This window comes from Lagenorhynchus albirostris, chromosome 21, assembly GCF_949774975.1.
Source record: "Lagenorhynchus albirostris chromosome 21, mLagAlb1.1, whole genome shotgun sequence".
Taxonomy (NCBI): domain Eukaryota; kingdom Metazoa; phylum Chordata; class Mammalia; order Artiodactyla; family Delphinidae; genus Lagenorhynchus; species Lagenorhynchus albirostris.
The window spans coordinates 4,438,600-4,453,288 of NC_083115.1; the positions used below are offsets into that span (position 1 = coordinate 4,438,600).

Below are 14,689 nucleotides of genomic sequence, written 5' to 3' on the forward strand. Positions count from 1 at the left end.
AGTGAGGTGTGGGGTGAGAGAAAGTGTTTTATAGTCCTGTGATTAAGTCTCAGTTTTTTAGTGAGCCTATGCATCAGGGCTATGAACAAAAGTGTTTCTTGGTGGTTTGTTTTTGTTTTTGTTTTTGTTTTTCCGCAAGTGCGACAGAATGGCTAGAGTGGGCTGGATTTGGGTATTTCCTTTCCTGAGGTCAGTTAGGCTCTGATAATACCCCAGCCAGTTCATCTCTGTCTAGGTAGTTTCCCCTGAAGGCAGGCCCTGTATAGAAGAACAGAGTGCACTGATGTATTTCAAATTGAGTCCTTTCCCCCTCCCCTTGCCGGAGGCACAAGGACTTTTTCTCTGATATTAGCTGTGACATCTTGGTGAAACTCTTGAAGGTAAATCTCACAGTATTTTGGGGGTCCGTTCATGGGTTCTCTGGAGTTTTTATTTCTCAGAATTGTCCGCACTGATCTTGAAGCCTTTCATCAATCACAGTCAGGTTTTCCTGCCCTGGCACTGGTTCCGGCAGCACTTTGCACTACTGATTCTCTGCTCCAGTGAGCTGTGCCTCCCCATGTGCCCTCTCTCATCCTGAGGGCTGCGCTTTGCACTGTGTCCTCCCTTCTTTTACACATCCAGGAAGAGCTGTTGAGTTTTAAGTTCTGCTGTCTCTTGTTGTCAGGATGGAATAGCAACGTCCAACCTTCTGACATGGAGAACCAGAAACCAGAAGTCTCTTTTTCATTTCTGTAGTTTTGCAGTGTATAAGATATTTAGTCAACTTTTTTTTCCTCTCTCAACACTTTGAATATATCATCTCAGTCTCTTCTGGCTTGCAAGGCTTCTGCTAAAAAATCCACTGAAAGTCTTAAGGGTGTTTCATTACACATAAGTCACTTTTCTTCTGTTGCTTTCAAAATTCCCTCTCTACTTTTGACTTTTGACATTTCGATTGCAATATATCTCAGTGTGGATTTCTTTAGGGACATTTTATTTAGTGATTTTTTATCTTCTTGGCATGGATATCAATTTCCTTCTGTAAGTTTGGAAAGTTTTCAGCCAATATGTATTGAAAGTGCTTCCTGTTTTTTTAACTGAAATACAATCGACATATAACAGTGTATAGGTTTAAGGTGTACAATGTGTTGATTTGATCCATTTACATATTACAATATGATTACTGTCATCGTGTTAGCTAACATCTCTACTGCTTCACGTAATCATTCTTTCTTGCTCCCTCTTTTCCTTCTGGGACCCCCCCCCCACTTTGTGTATTGTTCCTTTTGTTTGTGTTCCATAGGTCCCGTAAGATTTTATCACTTTTTCACTGTCTTCTTTTTGCTCCTTTGAACTGTCTTTGAGTTAGTTGAGTTAAGTCTTTCTCCTGCTTGATCTAATCTGCTGTTGAACCCTTCTGGTGAATTTTTTCAGTTCAGTTATTATTTGACAGTTCCACGATTTCTGTTTGGTACTTTTAATACTTTGTATCTCTTCTCTGAATTTCTCACTTGGTTCCTGCATTGTTCTCCCAACTTCATTGAGCATCTTTATGGGAGTTATTTTAAATTTTTCATTAGGCAGGTTATTTAATGTCATTTCACTAGTGTCAGTTTCAGTCTATGTCTTGTTCCTTTGTTCAAAATGTCTTTTCCTTATGACTCATTTCACTCGACACTCTGTTTTGGTGTCTGCTCATTAGACAAAGCAGTCACATCACCCAGTCTTCATGACTGGCCATGTGCAGAAGGAAACGCCCACAGATCAGCCTGGCCAGTGATTTGCAATGACTTGGGGGTCCTCTACCAGCAGTTTCTCTCTCCAGGTAGAAGCAAGCCGCTGTGGTTTTTTCTGCTCTGTTTCTGCTGGGCAGTAGGGACGATCATTGTTGTCTGTCATCCCAGGCTGCCACCCCTGTTCTTCCTCCGACAGCTAGACTGTGGGCGAGCCATCAGTGCTCCAGGATTGGTGAGACAAGTGCTGGCTCTTGGGGCAGAACCGGCGAAGTGGGAACACTGCCTTCAGTCGATCCACTATTACCTCCCCAGGGGAAGCAGAGAGGTGGGATTTTTCATCCCCTCACTCTGTGTTGAGTTTGGGCAAGCTGGGGAGGGAATCAAGCCACCACCTCCACTGTGGTTTGGGTGGCTAGACTGCCCTGAACCAATCAGAGCCCCGGGTCTGGTGACACTGTTCCTTGGGTGTTCGTTCCCCTCGAAAACACCGGGTCACTGGATGCTTGAACAACACCCTCTCCTCCCCTGGGTGACTCTGGGAGCTATAGGGTCTCTTCGTGATCTTATGGCAGTACTCTGGGGTAGAGTCTCTGGTGAAAGGGCACCCCAAATCTCCCTCCTGGCTTTGGTGCATCTGATTTTGCATCCTCTAAAGGTGTGCATGAGCCAGTCAATTAATTCCTGATTTCTCACAAAGGAAATTGGTCCATGAATTGCTACTCACTTGGTGTATTTGTTTGGAGATGGAAGGTCCAGGGTTTTCTAAACCAACTTCTCTCTGACCAGCATTCAGCCTTTATTTCTTTGAATTTTTTTCTGCTCTACATTATTTCTGCTCTCCTTATTGGATTCTGACATGTATTTTAAGACTTTGGGGAATGTTCCACATGTCCTTGAGGCTCTATTCACTTTCTTAACTCATTTTTCTGGGTTTTATATATTGAGTGAATTCTACTGATCTTTCTCAAGTTCATTGATTCTATCCCTTGTCATCTCCACTCTACTTTTGAGCCTATCCAGTATGCATTGTTTTGTTTGTTTGTTTATTATATTTTTCACTTCTAATATTTTTATTTGTTCTTTTTAATGGTTTCTATTTCTTTTCTGATATTTCTGTTCTTTCAGTTGTTTCAGGGTAATTTTTGATTGTGCATTGAACGAGTATTATCACAGCTGCTTTAAAATCCATCCGATAGTTCCAGATATGTGTGACTCATCTCAATATTGGCATCACTGGGTTGTTTTCTCCCATTATGTTGTGATATTCTTGGTTCTTGGTATAGTGTGTAGTTTTCTATTGTATCTTTGACATTGAAATCTTCTATTGTTGAAGTCTGTCAGCCAGTTTAAGTTCAGATTTAGTGTGGTCTGTTGTTCCAGTGACCATTTAGCTTTCTTGGGGCTTTCAATATTATTCTGTTTTGTTTCATTCTTCTGGCTCTGCTGGAGCTCACTGGCTTTCTGCCAGTGCAACCCATAGCAGGACAAGGTTCTTTCCTGGGCCACCTTGTATTGCTAGGTGATGCTGGGTGATGAAGGACCCATAGAAGAGAGAGTATTTCCTCTGGCAGTTTCCCAGCCACTGGATATTGGTATGCTTCTCACTCTGCCTCTGCTAGTGCCCCTGAGTGGGGAAATGTTTTATCTCAGTCACTTTTTGCTGCTTAGAGTTGGGGGGTTTGAGAATTATCTCGTGAGGATCATTTTCTCTTATCAGTACAAGGCCAGGAGCTGCAGAAACTGAGATGCTCTCTTCTGCAGGTTAAAGGGTTGGGACCTGGTTTGCATTCTACATCTTCGTGAAGGCTTGTGGCATAGTTTGCTGGCACCAGTGAAGGCAGAAATGGCTACTGCTGCTGCCTGGTGTGGAGCAGGGTATGCTCTGCCACTGTCCATGGGTGGGAGATAGGAGGTAATCCTAGTATTGAGACGAGTGGATGGTTACTGATGGAGATGTAAGTCTGGGCGCTAATGACGTATAAACACTTTCATGCAAGAGAATGTGATGATACTAATGTTTTCATAGCCCAGGATTAGCAGAGGAACAGGACTGATTCTAGATATCAACAGATTTCTTAGGGAAGAGAAGGGAATATTCACTGAAAGAAAACATCCGGGGAGAAGCTGGGAAGACTAATGTTGTGAAAGTCCATTGAGAGGAGAGTTTGAACTAAGGATGATCAACATGGTGAGATATTAGAGAGAAAATAGTGAGGAAATGTCAGTTAAGATATTTTGGGCTAACTTAGAAAAAACAAATGAAATGTTCACAGTGGAAGTCAAAGTAATGCTGTTAATTACATTGAGGTAGCATTCATAGACTATATATTCAAGAAATGGGGCTGAGAAAGACAAGATGCAGATCAGAAAGTTGTTTATCAAAAATTTAGAATTATAGCAAAAATCATATGGGGGAGGATAGGAGTTGTGATTATTTATAGGCAGAAGAGGGTCAAGTGGAAAAGATTGTAGGTAGATAAGAAGGAAGTGGAATATCTGGTGAATAACACTATGGAATGCCTAATTGTGAATGTTTGAAGATGTCCAGGAAGTAAGGATAAGACCAAACACTTTATGTTCTAATCATTACAAATGTATCTTTATATTACTCCTGTTTAGGGCCATTGCTTTTATCAAGGATATGCCACAGAGATTGCAAATTCGGTTGTGACACTTAGCACCTGCTCTGGACTCAGGTAATGGCATATTCCAGAGATGTACATGACTGAAATCTTGTGTACCCTTTTACTTTTAGAATCTTCTCGAAGGGTAGATGGAAGACACAGAAAATAGACACTTTCATTATGTGTCTTCTTATCTGCTATCTTGGCCTGCTTGTCTTATCATTTTCCCTATTTGCTTTGTCTCTCTCCCAGGCTTGCAGTTATAACATTTATTCAGAAAAAGCTGCCACTAGTATAAGAAATATCCACATTACTGAGCCACACTACAATTGCAATGACTCCTAAATGCTGTAAGAGATAGAAGAAGGTAGAAAATTGGGTTTAAATGTTAATCCAAGGAAGATGGGATGATTCTTAGATATTAGACAACAAAGGCCACTATCAAATTTCTGTATAATGTTTTCACTTAATATTGATTTATGTTTATCATTGAGAAATCTATGTTTTAAATTTCTTTTTATGTATTTAAATATTCAGGGGATTATTGCAGTTGGAGAATGTCAGTTACGGAATTCAACCATTGGAATCTTCAGCTACATATGAACACATGCTTTATCAGATAAAGGATAATGAAATTGATTTTCCCCCCATAGCAGAAAATAATTCTACAACCCAATTGGCAGATCAGTCCTACAAAATTCTTGTGAAATCAGAAGTAAGTAACCCCTTTTATGGGATCTTCATTTGTGCAACTTTTGATAAACATATTCACGTTGAAATTTGTTACATTTGGAAAACAAATTTAAACTGATGTTGATGATAAATAAACCTTCTCTTGTAAGGTATTTATTTAAAGTATTTTCTGTTTAGTCATATAATATTTAAAAATGTAATAGATATAAATATATAATCCAAAAATCAATATTCTCCCATATACTTAATTGCAAGTATTCTTATGCATATATGCACAGTTGCACTGTTACTGAATTTGCAACCTAATAATATAATGATACTCAAATTTGCTGATTCTGACTCTGTCATCAATTTTTCCAGTGCATTTTTTTTCTTTGTAAGGAAGTGTTATTTTGATAGAAAAGGTAAAAGTAGAAAAGAGGCAAGAAATCATCTGAAATGTCATTGTCTAGATATAGTGCTCTTAGAACTTTGGAGTATTTGTTCTAATTCTTTTACTGTATCTAGTTATAAAGGTTGATTTATAAAAGAAGATTTATTTAACAAAAAATTATCTAATCATATATGCTTCTTTGAAATTTCCCCTTAAAATTGCTGTTAAGAGGATAATGCATATTTTCTCTTATCATTAAATTATGTTACATTTATTATTATTTTAAATTAACATTAGTTAATGTTGATTTAAAATTAAATGTATGCATAAGGAAAATAAGAAATTACCATAATACTGTTTTCTAGAGAAAATGTTGTGTGGAATTCAGAGCAATTATTTTAATTTGTACTCTTTCATGCTTTTTCATGAAATACATATATATATATATAATATATATATATAATATATAATATATATATTTTCATGCTATACATATATATATATATAAACTTAAAATATCTACTTTACAAAATTATGGCATATTCTGCATATTTGTATTTTTACTTTAATCCAGAAATGAACAGCAGTAATGTATCAAATTTTTGAGCAGTCACACTTTTTTTTATAAATACCTGTATCTAAGAATAGGCATATTTCCAAAGTTTTTTAGATATGTATACATACTAAATTCCTCCTTAAGAGTGATTGCACAACTTTACATTTTGCCATCAGTGGTTAAGGAAATGAATCTCTGTCCACATATTCTCATGAAAATTAGATATCCTGTTTAGAGAAGCAGAACAAAATCGTAACAGATTAAACTTGAATTTAATTTTTGATGATCTCCATCTCACTGTTGCTTTAATGTGCTTTTATTTATTTTGCCAAAGATGTTGGTACAAATACAGATTAGTAAAATTGCCCTTTCAGAAAGTCATAGAAATGATAAAATATAATCATATATAGAAATGAAAATTTCATTTTTAATGGAACTGAGATGTGACCCCTAACCCTATGCCATCTGCATATTGCAGTACAACACTGGACACAGTTGCAGACCATTTTCATAACTGAAATAGAGCAGTGTCACATGAAGTAAATTGGATAACTTTAAAGGATTCCATGAATACTCTTCTGTGGCAGTGGGCAAACCTGAAGGGATTGACATGCTTTGGGAGAGACAAAGAGCACTGCACTGGAAGCCATCCCCCTCCAGTGACTCAGCAATAAGAGAGGGATGGGAAGAGACAGAGATAGCATACAGTTCCAGCTGCCTTAGCTTGAAGTTCAGGTCGGTCAGGCTGTAGCCACAAGAATTTGGCCGAGTACCATCATCCTTCTGTGTTTAAATGTTCTCATCTGTAAAAATCCAATAATAAAAATAATCCCTAACTCACACAAATATTTTAAAGATTCCATAAATTTATAATTGAAAATGACTTAGCATATATGGGAAAAATAAGTGATCAATAAATATCGCTACTACTACTATTAACATTTGCTCTCTCTAGTTTCTAATGTAGTAAAGCAAGGTAACTGGGACTAATTATGGAAAGTTTGGATACAAAACAAAATGCAATAATGAAATAAAAGAGACTAAAAGTTCAGAACCTAGAGGAAGCCAGGGATATCACTGCAGGAATGAATGGAAAGAATGGGTACTGACATGTTTGTGAATTAAATGATTGCTTTTCACCCTGAATTTGATAGGCTTAAATCTGTAGCTTTAGAGAAGCATGTTTTCCCAAGCATGTTTTACAAGCACAAATAGACAAAGTGAGTATCTTCAATATAACAGATATTTTAAAGAGAGAGAGAAAAACAAAATCTTATATTTTAGGCATGTTTTGACATTTATGAGAGGAAACACAAATAAACTCATAATCAAGGTGAAGGCCTTCATGATAACCAGTGAAAAGTAGAACAAACAAAATACATAAAGGGCTTACCTGTTAAAGACATATTGGACACATGCATTTACCCTGCCCCTTCCTTAAACCCCACTAAAGCGAAAAGGAGTTTTTAACATGGCATTAACATACACACACAAACAGAACAGAAGAATAGTAATAACATTGGAAGTTGAATAGCAGATAGACAGCTGATTCAGCCACTAAAAAGCTGAATCCTTAACTGGCAATTGGGATAGGCTATAGGAAACTTGATACACACTACAGAACTACTCAAATATTTTTGGAACTGCAAGTCCGAATACCTTAGGAAATGATATTAAGGGTGGGCTAGGAAGAGAAGTGGTTGAAAATAAGCTGTATAAATATGTATAAAACCTGATTTCCTCTCCTAATCGATTGTTTCTGTTGTAAATTAAACTTGGCACACTAGATATTGGGAAACAGGTTTACACAATCCAAGATGTTCATTAGAACCCAGGAGGGAATGAAACCACCCAAAAGAATCAAAACTAACCATGTTGACAGCAGGGTGTTCCCAGCAAACAACCCAGACAATTTACTCTCTGTGAAGACAGCAGGCCATAAGCTCCGTATGTGGTCATAGATGTTGGAATAAGCTGTCAGATGCTCGATGCCTGATATGAAGGGGCACTAGACATGTGATGAAACAATTGAATATGGTAGATAGAGACATGGAAAAATTCAAAGTGCTAAAGCCTGAGGTCCCAAGGAATAGAGAGAGTGAAGAAAACAAAATGACAATATCCTCAGAGAGGTAGGAGAAAATATTTCACCACAAAATAAGAACAGAGTGCTATTGAAAAAATAACACTCAGCAGATAACAGTTCCTGGAAGGTAAAAGCATGCTGAAGCTATGTAAAAGCTCAAAAGAAAGTTCACAAGATAAAATTCCAGAAATCACACAAAAACTAAAATATAAACAAAAATGACAGGGAAATTTGAGAGAGAAGAAATTCAATTAAAATAACAATATGGGTGATGCAATCTGAGTTCTGGTACAAATAAACATAGAAAATTGTGTTGAATAAATCACAAAACAATCCACGAAAAATTCTCAGAATGATTTAAGTGGAGGTTCTGGACCAATATTTAAAAAAATCTGGCTTTTTATATATAAAGAAGATGCAGAATGGCATGGTCTTACCTAGCAGCAATATTGGAGGTTGAAAGGCAATACAACAGTTACTTAAAAGGAGGAAAAGTGATTTCCAGCCTATAATTCTATACCCAGTCAGAACTATAAAATTGAGATTTTTTTTGGTTGAAGCCATTTCTTTCCTCCCTATTGTGAATTGTCCTTCCTAATGTGTGAAACAAACCACACTTTTTAAAAAAAGAGACTCTAATCTCATCCCGAATGAAAATAATAGCCAGCCACAATCACAACCAAATTCATAAGGGGTAGTTGCCAAATACAGTGAACTTTCAGTCAGATCAAAAGATGGAACAACTATGTACGCTTCCTCAAACTGTATTCTTCTCGAGAACCACTATTAGGTCAAATACCACTAGATTTTGAAGCAACCAATTCCCGACTGTCAGTGGCTTAACATCACATATGTGCTTTGCTCAGGCAAAGACCAAGGTGGATGAAACTGCTGATTGTTTCCCTTTCTAGCTTCAACACGGGGCTCCAAACTGTCCCCCACTAGTTTTTGAATCTAGACAGGAGTTAAGGGAAAAGAGTGTCTATATCATCCCCTCCTTGATGCTGCTGGCCCTGGACAGCTATCTCTCACAGACTTCTCTCTTGGAGAAGGAGCAAACATCATTCTTGGATAATTGGCCATTTCTTATAAAGCAAGTATAGCAACTGCCGGGCCATTACTGGTCCATGGCCTTTTAGGAATGGGGCCACACAGCAGGAGGTGAGCAGCGAGTAAGCGAAGCTCCATCTGTATTTACAGCCACTCCCCATCGCTCACATTTCTGCCTGAGCTCCTCCTCCTGTCATATTGGTGGTGACATCAGATTCTCATAGGAGTGCAAACCCTACTGTGAACTGCACATGCGAGGGAGGGATCTAGGTTGTATTCTCCTTATGAGAATCTAATGCCTGATGATCTGAGGAGGAGCTGAGGTGGTGATGCTAGCGCTGGGGAGCAGCTGCAAATACAGATTATCACTAACAGAGAGGTTTGACGGCACAGAGACCATCATAAATCAATTGCTTGTAGACTCATATCAAAACCCAATCAGTGAGTGGCAAGTGAAAACAAGCTCAGGGCTCCCACTGATTCTGCATTCTAGTGAGTTGTATGATTATTTCATTATATATTATAAAGGAATAATAACAGAAATAAATGCAATGTGCTTGAATCATCTGAAACCATCCCCACACCCCAGTCCATGGAAAGCTTGTCTTCCATGAAACCAGTCCCTGGTGCCAAAAATGTTGGGGACTGCTGAATTATAGTATAAGTCACCTATCCCCACCACTTGTTCAATGAAAGTTTGACACAAAAGAAATGAATGTATTCTAAAAGAAGAAGACTCCAAAAGGAATAAACATGAGGCATAAGAATGAATAGAAATATAGCATATAAGACATATACAGGATCCAAAGTGAGTTAAAAAACCATATTGATGTTGTTATATATGCATGGTCTGCCTCACAGGTGCCACCTATTGTTCTAAGAGCTTTACAGTATACCCTGTCTTTCCAGTTCTTTCTACAGTTCTGAGAGTGAGGACCATTGTCCCTCTCTTCAGATAGGAAGCAGGGACCTAGAGAGTTTAAATCATTATCCTAGGAAATCCTCCAGTAAGTTACAGCTTTAAAATTCTAACCTAAATAATACAACCCCAGAGATAACGTTCTTTAGCACTCACACGTCTACCCTTACACAGTCTGTTTATTAAAGATCCTGGAGGTGCTCAAGAAATAAACGTAAGAGAAAAATAAAGCCATTTTTAAAATGAAAGACATTGACAATAGAACGAGTGAATAACAGAATAGACACTGTGCTAAAACCCCAAGGTGATGTTATAGTCAGGGTTAAAGAAATAGAGAAAGCAATGACATAAAAATGATGGCAGAGAAAACCAAAACTGTGTAATGGTTAATTTTATGTATCAACTTCCCTGGGCCACAGTGCCCAGATGGTTAGTCATATTTTCTGGGTGTTTCTGTGAGGGTGTTTTTGATAAGATTAAGAACTATATCAGTGGAGTTTGTGTAAAGCAGATGGTCCTCCAGAATGTGGGTAGACCTCATCCAATAGGTTGAAGTCCTGAATATAAGAAAAGGATGTAACTTCCCCTGAGTAAGACAGGACTCTCTAGCCGACAGTTCTCCAACTGGAACTGGAGCATCAACTCTCTCCATGTCTCCATCCCGCTAACCAGCCAGCCTCCATAACCATATGAGCCAATTACTTGTCATACATCTAATTATAATAAGTATATGAAATGTGTAAATATACACACATATACTATTGGTTCTGTTTCTCTGGGGAACCCTGACTAATAGAGTGTGAAAGATTGCTAATGGAAACTCAGGATAATCAATATTGTCATTCATGAATAAAATCACAACCAAAGTATTCCAACTTATGAAGGAAGAAAACTCTGTTGAAATAAACAAGTCCTGAACTTGAAAATTTTCAAATTACAAAAAATCCTTATGAAAACCAGTGACACCAAGATACAATGTATTTTGGACTTTATCAATAAATAATGAATAATGCTATAGGCATCTTGGCCTCAAAGAAAGTCACCGACAAAGGTAGAAAAACTCAGACTGGAATTAGCCTTTGCCAAAATGTAGTGCTTGTAAGATAGTCAGAATGTCTAACTAGGGAGTAGAGAAAATGGCTTCTCCAGGGAGGTACACAATATCCCAGCAATTTGTTATCTGGTCAAGTTGCCATTATACTCCAAAAACGTGTGCTTTTTCAAAGACTTTGAGACAATATTACATAAGTCAGTAAAGAAAACAAGAATTGAATGAATTTAACAGATTTTGGTAGAAAACCACAGAATCATGGCAATAGTTTCAGAAATACCATTTGGCAACATTCAGTACACATTCATGGTAAATAGTAGGAATAGAAAACTTCCTTGATCTCATAAAGAGCATCTATTAGCATCCACAGCTAACGTAAAGAATGTAAATAACTGAATGCTTTGCTCCTGTTATGGACTGCAGGCTTGTGTTCCCCCAAAATTCATGTTTTGAAACCTTAACTTTCAATAGGATGGTATTAGGAGTTGAAGCCTTTGGAAAGTAATTAGGGTTAGATTATGTATGAGGGTGGGGCCCTCATGGTGGGATTAATGCTCTTATACAAAAAGGAAGAGGCACGGGATCCCTCTCTCTGCTCTCCATCACATGAGTGTACAGGAGATCTGCAAAGTAGGAAGAGTGGTGTCACCAGCCATCACATCTCCTGGTGTGTTGATCTTGAAGTTTCCAGCCTCTAGAAATGTCAGAAATACATGTTTGTGGTTTAAGCCACCCAGTCTATGGTATAGTTGTTATAGCCCCAAACGGAAGAAAACCACCCCTGAGATTAGGGATAATGCAGGGTTGTTTGCCTTCACTACTTCCAGTCAACATTTTACTAGAGTTCTTAGGTAGTGCAAAAGGACAAAGAATAATAATAAAGGGTATAAATTTTTGAAAGGAAAAATAACCCTATTTCTTTAGTGATCTAACTCTCTACATAGAAAGTCCTAAAGAACCTCCATTAAGGCAATCCAGACTAATTAAGAGAGTCTAGCAAAGTCACAGGGAAAAAGAAAGATAAGATATTCATTTTCCCCAAATTGATCTGTAGATTCAGTGTAATCCCAATCAAAATTCCAGAAGACATTTTGTAGAAATTGATTCTCAAATTCATAAGGAGATGCAAATACCTAGAAGAGTCAAAGAGTTTTGAAAATTGAAAAAAAGAACAAGGTGAAGGACTTACATTGCTTTTTCTTAAGCGGCCAGATAGTAAATATTTCAGGCTTGTGGGGCATATGTTCTGTTGCAGCTACTTCACTCACCCTTTGCAGCGTGAAATCAGCATAGACAAACTATAAACAAATGGGGGTGGCTGTGTTCCAATAAAATATTTTTTTACAGACCGGTGGTTATACCATGGGCCATCTTTTGCTGACCCCTGCTGTGGAGAAACATATCGTGTTTTTGGTATAAGGGTAGGCGTATAGGACAGTGGAGCACAATAGATGAGAAGTAGACCCAAGTGCTCTTGCCAAAATTATTATCCACAAAGGTGCTAAGGCCTTTGAAAAGTAAAGAATGATCTCTTCATCAAGTGATGCAAGAAGATTGGATTTCCACGTGGAATAAAATGGGAATTGACCCTTATTCCAAAAACATGAATTAGAGCATAGTCAAGGCTAAACATAAAATTTCTAGTAGGGGACTTGGAGAAACCACATTAATGAGCCATAAGCCTGTGAAGAGATGTTCAACATCATTAATCACCCAAGAACTGCGAATTAAAACCTCAGTGAGATCTCGGTACAGACTGACAAGAATGCATGCAATGCAAAAGATTGACAATACCAAATACAGGCAAGAATGTGGAGCAGTTGGCATTCTTATTAGTTCTTGGAGAAAAAGCAGAATGATCAAACTACTTTAGAAAGTAATCTGGAACTTTTGTACTACTTTACACATATACAAGTATCATGCGGATCAGGTTTTCCAATTCTAAGTAACGAAGAAAGAATGAAAGACTATAACTGCCCAAAGACCTGTACATGGATATTCATAGCCACTATATTTACAATAGCTAAGATGATTAAATAATCCAAAGGATCATCAACAGTTAAATGTATAAACAAACTGTTTTGTGTTTCTAAAATGGCACACTTCGTAGCAATAAAAACAAATGGATCACTAATAATCACAGCAACACAGATGTGTGCTGAGTGAAAGAAGCCAGATATAGAAGAAGACATGCAATATGATTCCATTTGTATGAAATTCTAGGGTAAGTTATTGTAACCTATGGTGAGAGAAAGCAGATCACTGGTTGCCTTGAGACTTGTAGGCTATTAACTTGGAAGAGGGTGATGGAAACATTATTTATTTTAGTGATGGAAATGGTTGAATGGGTGTAAATATTGCTACCAGTTCATGTAACTTTATTCTTAAAATAAATGCATTTTATTGAGGGTAGGCCACAATAAAGTTAATATAAATAATTACAAGTACAAAAATGATGATAAAATAGAGGTAACGTTAGGGGGAAAGTTGATGGAATTTGTTTAGCTTGAAGGTTGGGGTGAGGGACCAAGAGGAAGGTTTTCAGAGGAAGGAACAAGGATTCTCCCTCATTTCAGTAACTTTTTTGAGGATTCTAATTCTCAAGAATATAAGGTGAAAGCTTCTGATTTGTTCCTAAAATTTTCATATAGAATCTCACCAGCTTATTTACTCAGTGGGCATCAATCCTCTTATTTCTCTAATATCTATAGCTTTATGTATTTGTATATGTATCTACCACCTAACTATCTATCTACCTATATCTCTCTATCTTTCTGTCTGTGTATCTATCTATAACTCTGTATGTGTGTGTGTGTGTGTGTGTCTGTATGTATATAATTATATAGTGTACATGATAATTACAAACAATGTAAAACTTTTTAAATGTTTTATTTAATTCATGTTCTCTGTTTTGCAGAAAAATTCTGGTGTGCTGTTGAAAAGAGTTCTGAAAATACAAGTCATTATGGATAAAGCATTGGTATGCATTATTGATATATTTCATTGTATCTTTTTTGTATTTAAATTGAAAGGGGATATGTAAAAGAATCTTTATTTGCAATACAGATATACGTCACTGTTCAAAATCTGTATCTCAGTATAGCAGTACATAAAAAATGTTGTCAATTGCCTTTCCATTGGCATGGGGGAATCAATACCAATATTTAATAGAAAGAATGTAAAACTTCATATGTAAGGGAGGATTGTATTGCACTGTAATCTATTGGATTATAACTAGTTGCATATACTTCTGGATCCACCCAAAATTGTGGTGAAACTCTTCCTTAAATCAATTTCCATTTTAAAATCTATTTCATTTATTACTCAATTGAAGATCCTTTTATTAAATATTATCTTTTATAAGATTATTTTATGCTGTGTAATTGCTTGGGTTCTCTGTTGGAAATTTCATTTTTAAAAAATAGGAAGAATAATTCATAGGAACATATTTGATTATGGAACTTTTTGTTTATACAATTAGTTTTAGCAAAAACTTATGGGCAGGCAGCAAGTTAACGAAAAAACTTGCTTTGTCCGTTATCACTAGTAATTTTGTATAAGTCTCTCAATGAGTTTCATGATGTTCTAGATTTTTGGCATAAAAGGAAATATTCAGATC

General features: G+C 37.0%; 1 protein-coding gene across 1 annotated transcript in view; it reads left to right on the forward strand.

Annotated features, from left to right (window-relative positions):
- The window catches only part of LOC132512679 (A disintegrin and metallopeptidase domain 3-like), a 109,742-nt gene that overhangs the window by 28,268 nt on the left and 66,785 nt on the right, over window positions 1-14,689 (forward strand). Inside the window, 3 exon segments of the mRNA XM_060136488.1 lie at window positions 4,338-4,414; window positions 4,880-5,057; window positions 13,988-14,050. Of these exon segments, the coding sequence (XP_059992471.1) occupies window positions 4,338-4,414; window positions 4,880-5,057; window positions 13,988-14,050 (318 nt within the window).